The sequence below is a fragment of the Lepisosteus platostomus genome, chromosome 6 (assembly GCF_059453375.1).
Source record: "Lepisosteus platostomus isolate fLepPlt1 chromosome 6, fLepPlt1.hap1, whole genome shotgun sequence".
NCBI lineage: Eukaryota > Metazoa > Chordata > Actinopteri > Semionotiformes > Lepisosteidae > Lepisosteus > Lepisosteus platostomus.
In genome coordinates, this window is record NC_142616.1 from 37,087,758 (window position 1) to 37,109,883 (window position 22,126).

The window sequence follows — 22,126 nt, forward strand, 5'->3', positions numbered from 1 at the left end:
TTAAAAACAAATCTCTTTAAAGGATTGAAGTCAGGTAAATACCTTTAGTTTGACCTGCTCGTAAAGAACCACTGGTCGGTTACTGAAGGTGATGGCATTGCAGAAGCTGGCCTGTCTCTTCACTGCCTTCTGCGTCAGATCCATGACAATCTGGGAGCCCTTGGCATTAGGGTGGAAGAGCAGGGGGCTGACGGGGAACCCACCACACTGCTGTATGGGGAGGCAGCGCTTGGGTTTGTGGTGACATCGATGAGAGTTGGCAGGAAATGGACCACCTAGAGAATCTGGGAGAGAACAAGGCTTTGATTAGCACTTACAGTACGTGTTATACTGTATGCTTGGTTCATTCCAACACAGTACATCCTAATGGTGGTACAGTATGTCTCTTTCATAACTGTATTTCTTAGAACATATTTTTCTGAAGGGCTGTTCTTAAGCAGGAGAAGGAACTTGACATGCAACACTTCATCCTGGAGAGAAGAGAAACGTTTCCAGGCTTGAAATGTATATGTTTGTGAGATTATCACCTATAAACACGCATCTCTCAATTTAAACCTCAAAAAGAAGCATAAGTGTACTTCTGTGTCTAATCAAATCCTGCCAAAAATCATCAGTTCAAGTCATTCTACGAAGGCAAATGCTTTCCTAATTTAGTTATGAAATGTTCAGTGCTGTCTTTTGTTTTGGGCTTGTGTAACAGACATCTAACATGATTTGAAATCAACACAGTTGAAAAACGCAAGTTTTGCTTTGTGACACTCTATAGGTTGGAATTTGTATTCATCTGCTTCATCCTGGTCTTGAATATGAATCATAAGTAAATCGAAAGAACAGACTGCAGTCTGCCCTTGGCCTTTTTGGTTTTAGTTAAAACATTACTAGTTATTTTTACCCAATGGAAAATATATGTTCCTAATAGAACTTTTAAAATGCATACTTTACAATAGCCTAGTGTTTGTAAAGCCTTTTGGATTAATGTGAATCTTGTGTACAGTTCAGTGACTGTAGAAACTGCCATCTTTTGTCTTTGTCACTTTGACAATTTGGCCTTGGTTAAGATTGGAATGTGAACAATTTATGAAATATGTATTCTACGGAAATGCAAAAGATGTGAGGGTATAGATCTTCAAAAGTAATTTTTAAACCAAAGTACATTTCAAATCTCACACTCTATTAAATAAGAAAATGTTCAGGTTGAAGTTGTACTGTATAACACTGTCCCTGTCAAGAACTGCTACTGGAGATATAATTAACATATTGCCCACTTTAAAAAGAACTGATCCTTTCTTTCTAGATCAATCTAAGCTTTTACCTTTATAGATCTAATTTTATCATTACTATTTGTTCTTACTGTACATAAAACAAACAAAAAAAATAAACTAGCCAGTTTTGGTAATCTATTATTATGTACTTAAAGTTTCATAACATTTCTGAAAAAAGCAAAGCAATAGTAAGTAGTTCTCTTCTGTAGGGCTTCCTTGCCACTTTTTTTCCCCATTAAAGCAGTGCTCAGCCAGGCAGATGGAATGCTTTCGTGTTGTAAGTAGTGGAAATGGAGCAAATCTCCAATATGTCATATTTTCCAACGAGTATAAATTGGACCCAAGAACCAATGGGCATTTGATAAAAGGAGCAAAACAAGTCAGAGTAAGAAGTGGCAGAGTAGTCTACTCTCAAACTGGTTGTGGGTTAAAGATCAGTGTACAGCAAAATGCAAGGCAAAAGCAACAACCTTCTTTGCCTCTGCAGATCTGGGAACTCAAGGTTCCTTTTCAATCTCGTTTTGTTCTGCTCATGGTTCATTCCAAGCGGTCACACAAGATTGTACCATCGGCTTTAAAAAGTGCACGGAAACATCTTAGTATAGTATGCATATACAGAATTGTTGGACACATGGATTTATTTCAGGCTCCCAGATACATATCTTCATCACTGTTTACAGACAAAGGCCTGGATTAAATCAAAACCTCGACCTACCCACAAATTGCAAACCATCAACACAGAACTTGATGGGGGCTTTTTGTTTTTCCAGAGGCTTCTTACATCTACCAAGTGGAAAACTGCCTTCAAGTAATAGGATTCTAATTTGTGATTAATTTGTGAGGGTGGGATAAAGGTTTGATTTAAACTAGGCCAAAATCAAGTACAGAAAACCCATTCTGATACTCTCATGCACTAAAGCAGCGTGATTGCTTCAGAAGTCAATTTCAGAACCAGTGAAGTTCAGGACTTTTTTTATCTTGAAAGGCCTTAAAAAACAAAAGAAATGCACAGTGTAATCATAGATCTTCTGTACACATGAATTTATTGTACTTGTATTCAGTTAGAAGATCTCTTCCTGTCCTTCTCTGTCTCATTAAAAATAAATCAAATAACAATTTGTCAGGAAATAAAACTTTAGGCAGCATGATAAGCACTACCTTTTATATTATATTTCACTTAAATACATTAACTACTGTACATCCTTGTTTTTCAGCAACAAAACAGAAAACTATTTTCCATTTTGACCTTGAGCTGGAAAATATTTATATAATCCCTTAGTCCTTTGCTAACAGGATTGTAAGCTAAGATTTTCTTCAGACAAAGCAGTACTCTTTTCCTGGGATCACATACCTTAATAAGAGACATTAAATTGAAGTTCTAACTGTATACAATGCTTAAATTGCAGGCAATACAGTATATATGAAGTGTGTTTTCTTATATAGTCTGAGGATATTAATAATTGAAAACTTTTTAAACCGAAGCTTAGTAAAAGGTTTAAACTTTGCTCAGATGTCTCCTCATGGATGATATTTTTCTCTTTCCCTTTAAATACATACTGTATAACCTAACTACTTTGATAAATAGTATTCCATGTACAGACGCTACAGTATAAACAAGAATCTGCCTTTAGCTTCAAGCTTCATGATTTACTGCTTACACAAGATAGTATCCTCTCATAAGAGCTAAATTAAATGATTCATGCTGATAGCCAAGGTTGATAGGCAATCCTCACAGTTTTCTGAAGTTTGAAATCTGACTTGTTGTTTTAGTTTTAGCACTTCAGATATAGAGTACTGTACTGTATATAAGGCTAATAATTCAAATATACAGGGCTTGATCACTGTCAGTCAAGATTCTACCCCATGTGGCCAGGTTAATGAGTCATTCATAATTCCATCTTTGAGATCTTCATCCTCAAGCAGGATTGTCCATGGTTGGTTAATTATTGTTATTTTAATTGACTTATACAGTTGCTGTAGCCAGTGAGAGGGCTCTCCCATGAGCTGCAACTGCTCAGGTATACAGTAATAAAAAGCATGTTTAAATATTAGTCCAATAAAAGACAAGGTGAGGGGAGCTGTTTCCTGGAATCTGTTTGAACAAGCACAACACTCAAAACAAACAGAAGAAACACAAATTTAAAGCTTGTCATAACTGTCAAGCACTGTAGAATAAAAGGCAAAAACAGAAAGTGGTTTTAGGTGTCCTATGCAAACAAATACACATACAGCAGTTCATTATACTGGTCAGTTGTTTTGTTAATGATGGAAGTTAGGATATATACTGTACTGTATGTTGTGAAGAATTTGACCCTTTACTGTCCACTACTAACTGTGAAATACTTTAAAAGAAACCCATATTTTTTATTATATGCTAAAAGGATATTAAGGAAAAAATAGCTAGTTGTTTTGCATTTTTAAAAGCATTTTGGGGTAAAAAAAAGTTTCCAGGCCTATGTAGGCCGCCCGTCTACTTTCATCAGCCCCTTGATTGATCTGCTCATTGTTAGTCATCGATTCAATCTGACATAACCTCCTACTGAATGAAGAAAAGAGAATAAAATGCATTACTACAGTAGCTGTTAATGTGGTTATTCTCTGGTTTATGACAGAGGAATATTGCATGTCCAAGATTAGACAAAATACAATTCACCTTCAACTGCAAAATACTGTATACATTTGAAAGGTTATTGAAATATGCTTACTGAAAATGAGACAGCATACAGGAGAGGAGACTAATAATGATATCAAGGACCCAAAACTTCTTAATATGGCTTATGTTTAACTAATCATAGCAAGCTGTAAGGAACACTATGAGCAGTATGACTGTCTTTATGACTGGAACATAAACACATGTCTGTAAAAACAACAGTCTTTATACACTGCCAGTAATGTAGCTATTATGTGGGGTATAGTGTCAAACCTCTTTAGAATACTCAGGGCACTCGAACTGTCTATGGTGGGTGGAATATTGAAATGTACAGTACCAAAGACAGGGTAGATATACTTTCTGGTACAAATTACTCCTGTTGTGTGTTAATCGGTAGGCACTTGTATTCCTTCATGCTCATTATTTTTCTTGGTATTCCTCATTATGTCCTTTTAACTTTGGAATGGCTTTTAATAATACTGCCTAAACAGATCAAAAACTATTAGCTAACCACGCATTTGTATAACAATATACTGTAAATGGTGTATGGCTGAATGAAACAGAATAGAGACAGCTAATGTCTCAGAGTTTCCTAAAGGACAAGAAAGGAAATGTTTCTTTAATTTAATGAGACAGGAAATGGTCCAGTGCTTTTCTTCATGCTATCTCCAGATTCCAATGTGAAAAACTGCCAGAAAACAATTCCTACTGTATTTTTGCATGACAGGCTTAGATCCTGGAAAAAGAATGTAAAATAGTTATCTTTATATCCACAGATTTGTATATGTAAAGCAATAAATATTTCCTAGAACCCACTGAGCTGTACCATGAACAGATTGTATAATTATGCTGTGAGTCTTTTTCTCCACTAAATTGATCTAACCCTGCACAAAGTTGTAATGAATTTAAATTGAATTTGGGCAGATGTCCTAAGAGAGACCAACACGGGAACTTGTTTTATTTTAAAAACTAAAAGACATCTTTTTAGATTAAAAATATAAAGGTGCCAAAATTATTTGAATCTGCTTTCACTCAAAGCAGGAGTGGAGAGGTAAGGTGTTGATCAAAGGTCCTCACAAGTACAGAAATACAAATTTATGGGGGTGTGTGTTTAACTCCTTTCTAGGTCCTACTGGAAAGCATGGGCTTTCCTCTTGCATTTTCCAGACAATGCTGAAAACATCCCTCTAAAAGCAGAAGGGAGTGAAACCCTGATATCATAACCCACAGATCGTGCATAGTTATGGGCTTGTCCTTAAGCATCCCTCATAACAGTTAAAGCTATATGTTATGGGTGTTACAGAAACTTTTAAAGCCAGTCATGTGTAAGACTGTGTCTCTTTCCGGCCCTTGGCCATATGCACAATTTGTATGCACAATTTGTGCCCTGTCTTAGGTTAAAGCCAAGGGTCAATCCAGTCTCCCAGCTGTTATACCCATTGCAGTTTTTTTCCCCCCCAAATGCAGCACATCAGTGTGTGTTCTACTCCCACCCCTTCCTGTCAGAAGTGAAGACGGCCCTTCCAAGCAAGTCTGTCAGATGCAGATTTTAGGATTGCCCATCGGACAGCACAGTGGCACAGTGATTAGCATTGCTGCCTCACAGCGCTTGAGCCCTGGGTTCAATTCTGGCCCCAATCTGAGTGGAGACTGTATTGTTTCTTTCCTTGGGCCTGTTACTGTATGTGCTAGGAAAGGTTCTACCTCCCCCTCAACCCTGAATTGGACGATGTAGGTAGAAAACAAATGGACAGAATTTCCTTGTAACTCTTTCGAGTCATCCAAATAATGTGAAGATTTCATTTTGTCTGTGCGTAAGATTCTTATTACTGTGCTAGGTCTCGGAGACCTGTAGCCACTGGGATGAAGAAGTGGCAAGTTTGTTAACTAACCATTATAGTGGACATTCAAGGGAGATTTTGTTTAATAGTAATTAAACCAAACCACCCCAAAAAAATTACCTTAAACTGATTATGCAACCAGTGCCAACTGTGCATCTTCCCTTATTAATTTAGATTGGGTTATGCAGTGGAGCAGCTACACCCAGACTTAATCCTTAATCTGAAAATTTTGATGCGGTAAAACAATAAAATATAGCTCCTGATACAACTATGTTTTTCTCATCTCGTGATTGGCTTTATTCTTCCTTTTTATCCTAGCTAATTCTGTTATATTAGACAATCCAACAGCCTTTTCTGGTGTTCGTAAGGATGTCAAATTGAAGAACCAGTTCAACATTCAAACTTTGGCATCTTGTGGTCTGAGAACTGTCACTGCACTTGAAGCATCTGTTTTTAAAAGTAGGTCATAACATTGCCGATTTGCTTTTTACAGTATAAAGTGCTTTTTTTTCAGGGTGTGTATCAATATTCCTTAGCAACAGGACAACATAATATAATCTTATATATGTCTTTCATAGTGATCAGCTCTAATTAAGATGAATTCTAAAACTTTAGAATGGTCTATGACAATTAACAGACATCAATAAAGATTTATAAGTGACTTAAAAAAAATGAAAGCACAGCAAGAAAAACCAACTGACATCGGGTAATATAATCTTGCAGCCTAATGGATCTAAATATTGAAAGAACCCAAAGTCTCTCATTTTTCAGTGTAATGATGACTTCATACATTGGCATTGTTTTAAACATTTGCTAACGTAAAGTAATCCAACATCATTTTCCTCTTCAAAATATTTCTTTTGTACTGATCTCCCAGATTTTTGGCCAGGATTCATCAAATTAAAAAGACATAAGTGCTTTCTTTTCCAAAAATTTAGACTGAACCTGTGGAATAAATTCAGTTACAGTGTAATCCAGATATTATTTTACTGATGGGTTCATAAGAATGTTCACAACACAAACAAACCTGTAAACATGATTGGTTGAGCATCTTTATGTTTTTAGAAAGACATCATGTAAATAAGTTTTAGTGTATCAGTAATAATTCTGCCTACAGTAAGTGCCAGTGGTTTTACAGTCAGGAGTGCTGGATCTTGTACTGTAGTATAGTTTGTGGCAAATTTCATTGCTTCTAGCTGATCCAAAACAGTACTTAATGATAATGTGCCAGTTTGATATTGTATCAGGCTGGTCTTTGAGAGGACTGTTAAAGGTCTAACTATAAATGGACTCACTGGGTGCTGATTAGTTAATTAACTGGATAATTGGTGGAGGGTTTGGAAGTCACATTCTCACATGGTGGGTTAATGAGTAATGTTTGTTATATAAGGATTTGAGGTCTCAACTCGGGTTGAGTTATTCTAGTAGCAGGAGTGTGTTCTCTTGGGTGCTCTAGTTTTCTTCCACAGTCCAAAAACATCTTGGTGGTGCAGGTTAATTTTCCTTTTCTTTCAATAGAAGCCAAGCACATTTTCTCTTCTCTTATTCTGTTAGTTAAACCACTAGAGGTTTCTTGATATGATCATTATACAAAATCAATAGTGAAAAAGGATCATATTAATGAAGAGCTCTTACCACAATACTTTTAATACATTTCCAACTAATTGTGAGTGAAAAAGCCAATTATTTGCATAATAATGCAGGCCAAAGCAATACCATTTCAGGAAATGTAAATGTTTGTTCCAGCACTAAACAGTTTACAGCATGGAAAGCAACTAAAGTCTGCAAATGTACTTATTGAGTGCTAAGTGTCCTCATGACTGAGGATGCTCTAAATATAATCCATATGCTCTGTGTTCTCCAAAGTGGACGGGTGTAGTTATTAACTTATTTGTGTGTGGTTCATATGATTTTTTTCTAAGTGTGCTGCATTTAACAACTGTCAGCAACAGAAGGCAAGGCAATAATTTGAAACTGTCTTGTGGCCAATTTTTATGACACCTATAAACTAGTAGAATGCAAATAAAACTAAGAAAGAAATATTCCCAGTATCATTTCACTGATTACTATGTACTTAAGAAAGTAAATACTGTACTTTCCAGCAGTTCAAGCACACCACCTGTTGCTTTTCCTTGTACTGTCACTGTGGAAATACCCACTGTTTTTTTTCCTTTAAGGTTTAAAAACAACAAAAACAAAAAAAAGTTTAGTTTTTGCTACTTTTTGTATCAAATTATTATCTAAGAACACATAGTTATTAGAAATAACAAATAATGCACAGAATTCAATTATTACTAAACTAAGACGTGCAAATGAAAACAACCAATGTAAAACGAGCACAGGTACTTTTGAGATCTGAGGTGCTTAAATATTTATTCAGGACTTCAAGTGGCAGCACGTGGTTGGCTGCAGGATTTCAGTCCTATTAAACGTGAACAATGGCTTCCTTAAATCACTTCTGTTTTCACTTTTCATTCTCCAGCAGCAAAGTACTCTTTATCAGGACATTTCATCACTTGAAAGCAAGGCTGTAGAAAAAAAACGTCTAAATCTGGTTTAGACTGTTTTACAGGAATTCCCCTTTTAAGTACACTTCGTGGCAGCCATGAAGTGCCAGAAATCCCACTACACAAGAGGTTAGGTAGAGAAGTTGGAGATTATACTGATGGAAAAAAGAAACGCATCACCTCCTCCACACTCTGGCCCTCTTGTCTGCATGGAACAGGCTGAAGAGTGACTCATTCGTGAAGAGGACCTGATGCCACTGCTGACGAGTCCATCGCAGCCTCTGTCTGGCTCAAGCCTTTCGTGTATGATGTCTAGGAGGTGGGACCAGAGGGTCTCTGACAGGTCCCCTTGCTCGAAGGTGAGCAGCATGGAACCTCACTGTCCTGTCACTGATGCGGGCATCGTGTCTGCCGGCAGTTTCAGCAGCAGTAGAGGTGGCAGATCTGAAATGATCTCTCCGATGGACCAGTCTGATGTGTCTGTCCTGCTCTGGTGTGGTCACTCGAGGGCGACCAGATCTTGGATGGTCATCTGTCCTGCCGGTCTGCTGAAACCTTCTCTGCAGTCAGGACACAGTGGAGCGGCTTACTCCATAGTGTCTGGCACCGCTGGCATATGACATGCCTGCCTGCAGCATGCCAATGGCCCTCTCCCTTGCTTCTGTTGACATTCAAGGCATTATGGAATGCACAGAAACCTGACAAAGTGTGGCCTTTTTCTTCCAGTAACCTAAGCCTTTTTAAAGGTGACAGGATCAGGCATTGTTCCACCTGTACCTCGTTTGGCAAAAGTGCACCGTATGAGCTTTCATGTGATTGGCAAGTTGCAATGCCCCACTGCACAAGCCTTATTGCTGGCCAAGGGGCTTAAAACAAATGGACAACTTTTTGTGAAAGTATCGTAGATAAGCTATAATTACAGTATTCTCATTCCAGAAAATGTTGTGTTTCTTTTTTCCCCATCAGTATATTTCACCAGGTGAATTAAGGGGAGACATTAGAAACGCTAGACTGTGCAAGATCAAGGTTGAATTAAGCCTTGACATTGGAGTTAACGCCCATGGATCTTTGGTCAGGATCTTGCTTTAATTTCTCATCCAAAGGATGATACTCTTTTGGTAAAGTACTCAGTCCCCATACTGGGATATGGGGTTTTGAAATTTTGGTCCAGAGGAAGAGTGCCACCTACTGGTCTCACCACCACAACAGCAGCAAACTGGTATCCTTGGAGGTCTCCCATCCTAATACTGACCGCACCTAGCCTTGTTTAGCATCTACCAAGAGCAACCTACCGTAGAAGGCCATATTATTTCTACCTCTACAAATCAGCATTCTGTCCCATTCATACTATGTACAGTAAATGGTATTTTCTGTAACACAGACATGTAATGAACATGTCTTCTTACTGATGGGGAAAGGTTTTACCCATTTCCTCTCAATTAACATTTCTTTGCTAATTCTCAGTACTATGTGCATTATGCCATATTTGGCACACATAACTAAACTATCAGGTTTTGTCAAAAATATGCTGTCTTACTCCTTACACAGCTTCTCCAGTTCATAAAGCACTCGGCCCTTGCTGTGAGCTTGATGCCAGATTAAAATGTTGCACATTCACTGAATTGCCTGCTTTGTGCTCATTCACTTACTGTCTGCTTAATTTGTGTGCTACTGAAGAGGCTGCCTATTTGAGCTGCCCACTGGATCTCATTTTGTAGCAGGCAGACATGGACTAAAATTATTATTACAAGAAAAGACCTTTAACTAGAAAATCATACATCCTGACACAGAGACAGCCTTATCTTTTGCACAACAGGTGATTTATGACACACTGAACCTGACTACCAAACATGGAAAGACAATTCTTACAGCATGCAGAATCCAAGCTAAATAAATATGATAGTATTGCTACATTTACATTCGTATATGCTACTTTGTCTTGAATATGCTTTATGTATATTGCTCTGCCCAAATATAGGTCAAATATACACTTTTATATTGTTAATAAATTACGATTGAATTACTGTCACATGAACATTTTATCTAAAGAAATAGTGTGTTGCTAAGAAGCAATAGAAAAAACACCCATAAAATGGTAACAATACTACAATCCACTCTATTGAGTCCCATAAAAAAAACACCCCAAATGTATTTTGATAATCTTCTATTTTTAAATTATTTTTGTCTTTGTCTGAAGGAATTTCAAAAGAAATTCTTCTAATGGAAGAACCAGATAGCAAAACATACCTGAGAGAAAACAAGCCATCTCAATTTTATTATCAGTATAAATGGTATTTGGCAGACTTTATCCTTAACAAAGAGCAGGGAGAGTTTACTGTAAAAATATTCCTGCAAAGAAATATGAGTAAGGAATTACCAACAAGAAAACAAAAAATATCAGATTACAGAAAGGAACACGCTTATAGGCAATCCTGTGAGTGTGTCAAATTTAACCCTCAATGGAGTAAAACAAATAAAAAGAGGAACAGTTCTGATGTTAAGATTTTAGTCCCCAACATGTCAGTGCCACTCTGCACACCATGCTCAATGCTGTCATCTGAGACAAACAGCAAAGGCAGACATTCTTTTTATCACTTGACCACCCAAGTCAACAGACAACACACAATAATCTAACGCATTTGTGCATTTCCGGACACCTCTTGCAGACAATATCAAACAACACCCAGGGAAACATTTATAAACCTCTTTAGGTTGGCTTAAAACCCTTGTTGTCATGCCAAATCACTGTTAAAGCAAAATAAGGTTGACATAATGACCCTAATAGATTAATCTTGGGAAGCTAATGTTTTCTCTCCTGTACATGCCTTGTACAACAAGGAGCTTCTTTGGAATAATGGCTAACAAAACAAGATGCAAGAAGAAAAGTAAAAACTAATTTAGCTATGTAAGAAATGATGAGCTTATTTGTGTTTCCAATTACCAGTGGATAACTGAAAAAATGATGTATTTTGCCAATCCACCTACATTTTCAGCACACTGGTTGATTAGGAAGTTCCAATTTTCTGAATATGTTCTATGTTTTGCCATTCTAAAGACAGTTTCTGCTTTCAAATTAGGTGATAAAATTGGATCCTGGCTTCATTTTCAATGTTAAACATCATATTACATTCCTTGTTAGGGCAGGGGTCATTACTAAAAAAAAAGAAAAAAACAAAACAAGCATAGCTGCATTTCCACCAGCCTGAGTAATATTTAGATGTTATCAGCTTCCTTTCATTCTCGCTCCGATACTGTGGTTTTGATCTGGTGTTGGACAAACTTCACTTTGTGCATTAGCTTTTAGCTCTATATTTGAGTAAATACTTATTGAGGCTTCATTTTCACAAGTATGTTTACATTGATGTTGCCTGGGGAGGAGGCAGGGTAAATTCTGGGGAGAAAACGTCTGTTTTTATTTTCCCAGAATGTTTAAGGAAGCAAGAAACAAATGCAAATGATTATGATTCTCTTTCAAAATACAAGTCATAATGGTTTGTTTGCTGTCCTGCTGCAATGAACAAACATGCAAGAATGTGAAATAATTATGTATAATTATTAATAATTCTCAAATTAATTATTTGAGGATATAATTATTCTCAAAGTTGTCTTTTTAAAAGACATAGTGCTTTGAGTGAAACAGTGGGTTCCAATCTCCTATAAGAACTGTGGAGGCATACAGTACATACAGTACTGTATATTTCTACAGCATATGGGTTAGGAACTGGATTAAAAGAGAGGCATATTTAAAATTCTGATTTACCACAATCTGTATAGTTATTGACCTTGATTAAATGAGCTGTTCTTATATGTGTGATAAAGAAATTCCTAAATGTAATTCCTTCATCAAGAGTCCTGCCATATTACAATGAGCAGATCATAATATCAATTAATTGACTATTTTGCTTGAGACCACTTTTCACTCATGGCATAAATATAAGCATCTACATCAGGTCCTTTGCAATGCAAAAATTATTGTTCCTAGACAGTGGTACTTTTCGCCTATTATTATAATTAATATTTTATGGCTTCCCTTTTTAGTGCTGCTCATGTAAACGGACTGTATATGGTTTATTTTAAACAAAAAAGTAGTGCTTATGATTTGGTGGTTTTGTAGACTTATTTTCTTCCCCCAATGCAAACAATTCAGTGAGTAGAAAAAGATTTTTTTGAGTGAAACGGATGATGAGGGCGGTTGCTTTTACGTTAACTAAGTCTTGACCTTAAAAGATCAAATCGTTCACATGTAAACCCTTGTAATGTGTTTTTATTCCCCCTATGCAAGATATCGGATCCAAATTTAATGACTGCACAGAAAATCTTAGTAACCTGTCCAAATCCTGACTCCCAGAGCACCTCACCGTTGTTCTCGAGTGCCAAGAGGGGCGCTACAGATCATTACGTGCACCGCTCCAAAAATAGCAGCTGTGTATCCAGTTCTTTACGTCACGCACCTTATCCTACAGTCACAAATCTATCTCAAGTCTTGAAAAAGGTACTTCATGCGCACTGTAATTCACAGCCTCACAATAAAGGACATTAATCATATTTCATGATAATTTATATGTGGTTTATATATTCTCATGGATACATTATATATACACGAAAGCATACCGTATAGCTGATTTTTATTAACAACTCACTGTCGTCTTCACAACCCAATGAATTGAGAGTTCATAACTGTTGATCAGGACTCAAAATGCACACAAGTACATTTTCATGATTACAAAAAAAAAATTCGTATGTAAAGTTTCTGTTCGCACAATAATAGGAAATGTCTATTCTGTAATAACGATGTTTGTACCATAATAATGCCTGAATAAAAATTCAAGAATACAGTACTGTATGTACTATACAGTACTGTACAGTATGTCAACTTGACATGACCACGTTATTACAGAGACGCATTTTAGTGGCATTCCTGATAATTACTGTATACTAATACAGAATCATCATCATCATCACCACCATCATGATCACCATCCACACGTTAAATCATGTGGGCTTTAAATAGTATGACATCATCTTTCAACACCTGCCAACTACAGCGCTACAATGGAGATTCTCGGTGTGTAAACCAATTTAAATACCAGGCACCGGCTTTAATCTGCTGTCGTTAGACGATAACCAACAACTGATTATTGATTTTTAATCCTAATTATCCTTACCCTAATAATACCAGTGAATTACACAAAAAATAAAGTCTTAACAAGTGGTGGGACCAAAATTAAATACATTTTATATGTATTAACAGAACAAATGTTATTGATTTCTACATTAGTTTGTTACAGTAGTTTCGCCATGTAAATTGCTTTATTTTAAGATTCCATCAAATACTCAAACTTTCATTATCCCTAATCACGTCCTGTTTATACAAATGATTTACTGTACCTCATTCTTTGTGACAGATTTTATTCTTAAAGCATAACTAGTTTTTTACTCTATTTTTGCATCTTCGGCAGTGTTCGATAAATCGTTCACCGGCACTAATGTGAGATTCACGTAACATACAGTGAGGGAAAATAAAGAGTAGACCTTATTTAATACATGCAGCAGTATCAGTGATCCACGTTTAGTGTCAGAATCCCTTCAAATTTTCGTTTGCTTAGTTGTATTACTGGTATCTTGCATTCTTGATTCTTGCATTACTACTATTATATTCATCATCATTATTAAGCTGAGATGCATCAGAATTATACGACTCTGAAATATGTAATACACAGTTTACATTTTTAATTGAAGATCCTAATCCCAATTCCTTACCGTACAAGCTGTTTCGCGTTATTTGGCCTCCCATGGCACAATTCAAGGTGAGTACCTTTACTCTCCCCTCTTTTTGTCTCTTGTTATGGAGCAGTTTTCCGCACCAACGGCATTATATTGTACATTCACGGCTTCCTCTCTTTCCTGACACACCGATACAAATAGTCACTCAACGAGACTAGCAGGGGCCGCGTTCTCCCCATTCACTTTACGCGTTCAGCCACGAGCTAAAACCACATTGATTATTAACATAAAAGGTGGAGCTAATGCAGGGAGTTTTAACACCATCGCTGCCGCACGCATAAAGTCTCACTTAAAGTGACCCGAGGGTCATGCAAAGCTGTTTCGTTGACAACAATGTGTTTGAACACAAGACGTTTAATGTTTGCTTCTGCATGATGTTATGCAATATAACAAATCACTTCTGTATTGTACCATTATTTCAAAAACTGTATTGTCCATGTACTGTACAGTACATTATATTCCAATACATCTTGCACGCTAATATCTTACGATAGTTTTTCACATTTCAATGACCTGTCCTGAACATGTTTCCGATATTGGGCTGCTGCAATATATTTTTAAAACACTGTTTAATTAGTTTAATTCAAATGATAAGTAATGCATTTGATGTTGTTGTAACGCAACGGGGCTCAGGCGGGCGCCCTTGCCGCATCTGGTCGGCCCCTGCACCCTCCGGGGCTCGAACCCGGGACTTCCGCCCTCTCTCTTTGGCTCACGGGGCTAGGTCGCTGCAGAGAGACGCGGAAGTCCCGGGTTCGAGCCCCGGACGGTGCAGGGGCCGACCAGATGCGGCAAGGGCGCCCGCCTGAGCCCCGTTGCGTTACATTGTTTTTAGATATTCCATTTATATATTGGATACAGATATAATATGCAGTACACATCCTTTAAAAGAAGGCCTTTTCAGTTGACAGTAAATACAATTCCCAATGCTGAATCTTTACATACAGTACAGTTTATGTGTACAGATATATTGATTTTCCTCACACTTGAAAGGCTACACATCTTAGACTCATTCTTCACACGGGAATAAAATAGAAATATAGTCATGTCCATATTTAAACTGAGAAATATAGGACTACTTACACCTAGCTGAAGACAAAGGCAATAAAAACTTGTTTTACTTTGGTAGTTTCTTTTCAAGTTTTCATTGATAATGAATAATTCCAAGGTGAAATGTTATCCTAAACATTATCATATAATAAAATATAAGCCTACTAGATAATTATGGATAATTATACAAGGTCTGCAATTAGGCAAAGTGTGAATTTTGCTAGTCAGACATGCACAGTGTCTGATAACTCAATTTAAGATTAACTCAATTTAAATCTTAGACAGTCAACAGGTGGCACTATTCATGAAGGTAAAGTCAAACAGTTCGGTTCAGGATATTTAACTAGAATTTTGCCTGTATTAATTTTAAAACATTATGCTGCTCATATACCGTATAACCAGCACAGTGGCACGGTGGTTAGCATTGTTGCCTTGCAGCGTTGTGGCACTGGGTTCAATTGCTGGGGTGCTATCTGCATGGGGCTTGTATGTTCTCACCATTTTTGCGGGGATTTCCTCCCACAGTCTGAAGATATACTGGTAGGTTGGCCCTGGTGTTAGTGTGTGTGTAGTGTCTGTGTGTCTGCCCTCCTGGTGTCCTGTCCAGTGCGTACCCAGACTTGTCCTCTGTGGCCCTGAATTGAATAAAGCAGTTAGAAAATGGATGGAAGTTTTCCTTTTTTCAGAGCAGCCCATAGTTTTTGAATATTTACATTACACAGATTTTAAAAGTTTACTTTCTAAGTTCCGTTTGTTCCAAAACAAAAACGTGTTTGAAAGCTATTTTGTGAAAAGTAGTACAGCCCCCAGTCTAACCTTTTATCATAACTGAATACATTTTGCATTTCAGAGACTCACGATCATCGTTATGATAGCCATACTGATTACTAGTCCCTGCCCCCTTGTAGGAGCATGTACTCTACTGTATTTAATAGGGTTAAGATCATGACTAAATCATTTTAAATACCAGCAAAGAGATTTATGCTACAGTATATCCCAGGAGGTTTTAAAGATATGTGCATCTATTTAGTTCCAAAATAATAAGATGGATGCTGAATGCTGAGCAGTAATAAAAAATAATATTTCAAAATACATTATTTATTTAAAATGCAGACTGGAAATGGGTGCATGGGTTTTTCAATCATACTTCCAGGTCCAGAATTACACTGGCTGTGATGATTAGAGCTGATCACAGATGCAATGATTGTGTTAGTAAATTTAAAAAGTGGTTTTACCTGGCAAGAAAGCATACAGTACCAGTAGGTTTGGGGGTTTATTCATTGTTTGACTATTAAATATTTATATGATTACATTCACTGAAATAATGTGAGAGTAAAAAGTGATGCTGGAATTATTCCAGTGCAGCTACTTTCTAACTCCCAGAAAGCTGAATTTAATTGACAAGAAACTCATTTCACACAGCAAGAATAAGGATGCAAATGCAAAGGTCAGTCATTTTAATAATATTGGAAAAATATGTTTCCTTCAAAACACCTACTGAATAACAGCAAATGCTTGATATCAGTTTTGACCTCAGACTAATGGGGCTACATTTGGAATTATAATTTATTTAATGTTAAAATCTAATAATTGCTTGCCCAGACGTACTGTAACTTCTCTGCAAAAATGTTGTACAGTACATGGAGTTGAGCATCAGCGGTATGATGGAAACATCTCTGGTTTGGCAAGTGACAGTACACATATCTTGGAAAAGATTTTTGAATAACCCTTATCCTTTGTTGTAAAAAGATTTTGTGGCTCCATAAAAGAAAAAAATACTGTTGTCACTTGATATTGTTTTGCATAAATTGTACCAACAAACCACTTTATTCTCTGAAACCATAAATGCATGATTCTGAAAATGTAAATCTTGTTTCATGGCCCTTGGCGAATGTTATTTTATGCAGTGTCTGATGTCAATCAATAGGTTCTGCATTAACAACTCGACATTTAAGTTGCTTCCTCAGCCAGATTTTAAGTCTGTTAACGTGATCAGTATTTTCAGAATAGGTCATTCAATGGTACTTGTCTTCAGAAAGTCTTCTTTCAACAGTCTAATGCCAAGAGGTTTAAATCAAAATGTTTTTGAAAGCATGAGGGCGGTTATGTGTACAAGGCTCCCTGGGGCCTCAGTCAAAAGTTTTTTCAACACTGCTGTGGTACAGTGTGGAAGATAGAGATATCTATCTAGGTATTATACCATCAAGCGACCCCCTACACAGACATTCAGAGTGATGCAGTTCAGCTTGTTTAAGTTATAGATTAACAAGGCACAGCTCTGATAAATGTTGCTGTGCTACATACTGTATATCTGGAACACAGCCAAACTGCTAACGGCTTTTCTAGTCTAATGAGGTTGCTGTGTTTCATATAGGGTTTTTTTTGTTTGTTGTTTGTCGCTTCTGGATGCTCAGCACCACTGGAATCCTTTGAATGCACTCTGTACCTTCCGCCCTTCGGCAAACCCTCTCATTGTTCATGTCCTGAATTTGCACGTGCCTTTAGCAGGAGAACTACAGTATGTGACCCTGAATAGCACAGGGCTTGACCTTGCCTGTCAACACTTGTCCAAGATGACCTAGCGGCGTCTCTGGTCCTTTGTGTGTCACACAGGGCTTACCTTTCAGTGTAGGCGGTCTAATTCTCATTGGAAGGGCTTCTGGCAGCCATGTTACTTCCTGGTGCAATTTGCACTCTTTTCCGTTTAAGGGAATGTCTTACTGGTTATACAGTACTGTAGATTTCTTGTCTATATATAGAATCACCTTTCTTATTTCCCTCCCATATTTATGTCCATTCTTTTTTAATTATGAACTCAGAGTTTCTAGAAAGACAGAAAAGGCTAATTTTTTACAAACATCAAATATAACCCCTCATCAATGGTTTTTAACTTTTGTCATTTTCTGCAATGATATGAGTTGTCCAGAGCTTCTTTACGGCCATAATTCAAACACATGCAATGAGTGTTAGGACAGTGTGCTGATTTCAGAACGTTTTTGGCTTACTCCCAAAGACAAATGGAAGCGGAACATTTTTCTTTTATAGTGTTGCAAAAAGAACTTGGGGTGTTTAATTTCAAGGACTTAAAGAATTGATAAGGTTAATTATATAGGAAATGACTCTTTTTATTGAACAGGGTGCTTTGAAATATACAGTAGTGTTTATTCTTCTGAATTTTTTGCAGTTTGGATTTAGTTTTTGAAAGCTTTGTATAAGCTCCTTGAATCATCATTAAAACCTTTATCGTCCAATCATCCTAGTATTTGTGTGTGTTTTGTCCAGTCTAACCACATTATGGATTGGTGTGATCATATCAAATATTTACATACTGTAGTTCTGCTTCTGTTCTATGTTCTATTCGCAACAAAGAACCACCTCATTATTTTCATTTTCATTAACTCATTTGAATGCCAAATTTGAGCAACTGAACCATGAGTATCAATTATACAGCCTTGATACTGTAAGTTTGAATTCTGCAGTCAGCGTAACTTGCTTTCAGAAATTTTCAGTATACAGTAGGATATGTATGAACTGAACAATTAATATAATAATCAAAGCTCTTTCTGGCAGTTGCCAAGCATACCTGGGTGTTTTCATTAAACTTAAAAAACTATGTAAGTTTAATATAAGCTATATATACTACTGTATATAGTTTTATAAACTATAATTCTAAACCATTACAAAAAATTCGGAAAGTGACACAAATCTTTCAGGATGTTAATGAGCTTAAACTTAAACTCTTCATTTCCTATTTAAAAAAAGGTGATACAATCAATGTGCTGTGTAGGTTTATTAGTAACGATAATGGCACTATACTGTAGCTATCCAAATCTTACCCATGTTTCTTCTGAAAGTTTCTGTTCCTCAACCCAAAGCTTTCTTGTACATAAAATTATTCAATATTCGAAGGATTAAAGGAATGACACTAACATGACACTTTTACGTCTTTGCTTCAGGTTTCTGGTTTCAAGCCATCCTTTCAAAAGGGACATGATGTAATTACAAAATATGATGAAAACCTTCCACTTATACTTAAGTCTTCTCTAAGTAATAGTAATGATACCAACAATAAATACACAGCACCTAGCAATGCCTTGGATAAACACATGGAATCACCATCTCAGCACAGAAGTTAGTTTGAAGAATGGACGTGGCACACATGGTACAGACAGTCTGTGTGAGCTTTGGTCCTTTTCACCCACGCAAAACATAGATGCCTTCTGACAGCATCAGCTATGGAGCAGTTTTGTCACTGAAAGCATAGACACCATGAGCAGAAGCAGGGAGTGCAGAGCCTGGGAGATATAACTAAGCTGGGCTGTGCGTCAGAGGCCTTCAAGCTAGAGCTGGAGAAAAGCCAGCCAGATCCAGGTCTGAATTCAGCCCAGAGGTGCAGACAGTTCGTGCTTTTTAGATTTTTTTTGTGGTATTGTTTTTTGATACTAATGATGCACAAGAATCCAGGATGTGTTGTTTTCAACTGGAACTTCACGGAAGACCGAATTTACATTTTTTCATTCTGGTATTGGTAATTTTGCAATAACATATGTCACTATCCATTATATATTGAACTCCTACACTCCAAACACTGTAAGCAAATAGAAACAAATGTGTGTTCGAGAAGCACAAAGGTAGACATGTATGTCCATTGTATATCTTTCTGGATATGCTGACAAGTAAAATTCATTCCTGAGATAGTTGCCAGGGAATAAATCAACTTTAATTTAGATTAAATGCATTGTTGTGTAATAAAACGTTTTCTTTAAGCCAAACCATGTAACATCTGGGGATTAGTACAATCTTGTGTGTTGACAGCAAGAAAACATAAACTCCTAGACTTCAAAAAGTTAAATGACAAAGTTTTAGGTATTAGTGTAAAATTAATACAGTAGTGTAAATAAAAGTGCCATTTTTCTGAATGTGTTCAGATATGGTTTTCTTTATGTCTAGCCACGAGGTGAAAATCAATTTTTATCAACTACCACTTACCATTGATACCACTGTTTATCAACTAGACTGCTCTAGTCCAGATTTACCTCATGGATAGAAGGAAGAATTGTACTTTAAATGTATTGAAATAACACATGTGAAAATGGCAAAGGTGTGTGCATTCCAGTTCATGCCATGCTACAGTCACTAGTCTTGCATGTCCCCCTTTCTTTTTTTACTTCACTAACACCACACTCCCAAGTGTTACAGTCCCAGCATCCCGCCACCAGATGGGCACCTCAACTGCTAGTGCCTACCTCAGCTTTGCAGAAGTGGTGCAGATGAAGCAGACGGCAGTAGCCAATCCCTGCTTGCCCAGTGTCTCTACATCAACACGTCTCCCCTACCCAAACCTATTTAAACCCTGCTCTTTGGTCAAGCTGTGCTCAGTATTGTTGTCAGCTCTTCGAGGTCTGAATCTAGCCATTGCTGAATTCTTCCTGGACTCTTTGCCTGACTTCTGGATTTCTGATCTTGGCTTTTGGATTGTGTTTATGGCACTTGTTACTCAAATTATCTTCTGGCTTTGGACTTTCACTTACCTCGACCCTGACCTTGGAACCTGCATAGGGTCTATTCCTGGACTTCGGAGTTGTTAAACAACTTACCACCAAGCCCCCCAAAATAAACAAACCACCTCTGATTCATTCCCTGATGTGGCACAAAGCTTCACAAATGTATCACAAATGGTGTTCCTGGCCACAACAGCACCTCTCCTCAACCATTTGTAATAATGACATACCATTTAAACCCTAAACACCAAACCATTTCTCATTGCTGTCTCCATAGTTATTTTAAGAGTCCTCTAATTTATCAATGGCTTTTATGTTATAGGTTTGTCTAATTTTAAATGGGTTCAGTGCTGCGGGTTAGGTAACAAATATTTCAAAAACTTTCTGCAGGAAAATACTTTAAAAGATTTGAGTTTAGATACTATATTGTTTCACATGCTTCCATTTGCATCTGACTGATAAAAAGTTGCTTTTATATTTTGTTTTGGCATGGTTCAACCTGGTAGAGAAATGTAGGTAGGAAATGTAGAATTTTGCACACATTCTTACTGTAACAGGTGTTCTGTCGAGCACCCTACATCTCTTAATTCTTAGCTAAAGTAGTTTACCTGAAATACTCATGTCATGTTGCAATTTTGACATTGTAGCTGGCATTATGTGTAGAGCAGTATAGAGTAGGGGTCTTCCACTTGATTCTGGAGAGCTCCCATCCAGCAGATGTTATAGGTAACCACTTCATCAATCAAATACTGTAGGTAACCTCTAAAATAAATATGTAAATTCCTGGGAAACAAAATAACTCTGACTAGTTCCACAAGTAATTTAAAACCAATGTAGGATGTGAAATCATCAAGCTATATTTGCAAAACAATGGTTAAAAAAATGGGGAGTAATGTAGCATCTCCCGGAAAAGGGGATGTAAGAGAAATGAAGCAGACAATCACAATTTCATCTGTTATTCTGTTATTTTCTATTTTCCCTCCCTTTCCTTCTCTTCCCTTGTTTTTCCTTTTTTTACACAGTACATTGCATATAAGAAAGGGAGACATTGTTATTGTTTAATGTCTGCACATTGTCACAATAAAGTATAAAACCTGTTAACTTAAGTAATATTATACTCAAGTAATATTGAGATCATGTGTAACAAAAATCAAAATAACCTGCATTACAAATTCAGTTAACTGAACAAATCTCCAGTACCAGGGATGGAGTCCCCTGGTGAAGAAATAAAATTATAGTGTAACTGTAATATTAAGTTGCTCCTATGGATTTTAATAGGCACAGTATATTACAACAGAGCAGGTAACTGTGCTTTAAAGGTAAGAACATTTCAATATCCAATTTTATGTAAATAAGCAGGATATTGAAGGAAAATGGATGTTGTGTGCATTGTATTTCAACAACATTTTAGCCTTTCTATTATATTTTATTCCATCAGGCCTGTTGGGGCTTAAATCTTCATTACAATAAAGGTATTGTACTGTATCTATAAAATGATCCCTGATGCTGAGAAAAATGATTTAAACACAAA

General features: G+C 36.9%; 1 protein-coding gene across 2 annotated transcripts in view; it reads right to left on the minus strand.

Moving 5' to 3' along the window:
• The window catches only part of neurl1aa (neuralized E3 ubiquitin protein ligase 1Aa), a 113,693-nt gene that overhangs the window by 49,725 nt on the left and 41,842 nt on the right, over positions 1–22,126 (minus strand). The window contains exons 1-2 of one of the 2 annotated variants that reach the window (XM_088635723.1): positions 14,021–14,238; positions 43–284 (exon numbers count right to left, since the gene is read on the minus strand). In XM_088635723.1, coding sequence (XP_088491849.1) covers positions 43–284; positions 14,021–14,054 — 276 coding nt within the window. In that variant the 5' untranslated portion in view covers positions 14,055–14,238. Of the gene's footprint in view, positions 1–42; positions 285–14,020; positions 14,239–22,126 lie in introns of those variants that run through there. The other variant, XM_088635722.1, reaches the window with a different exon arrangement.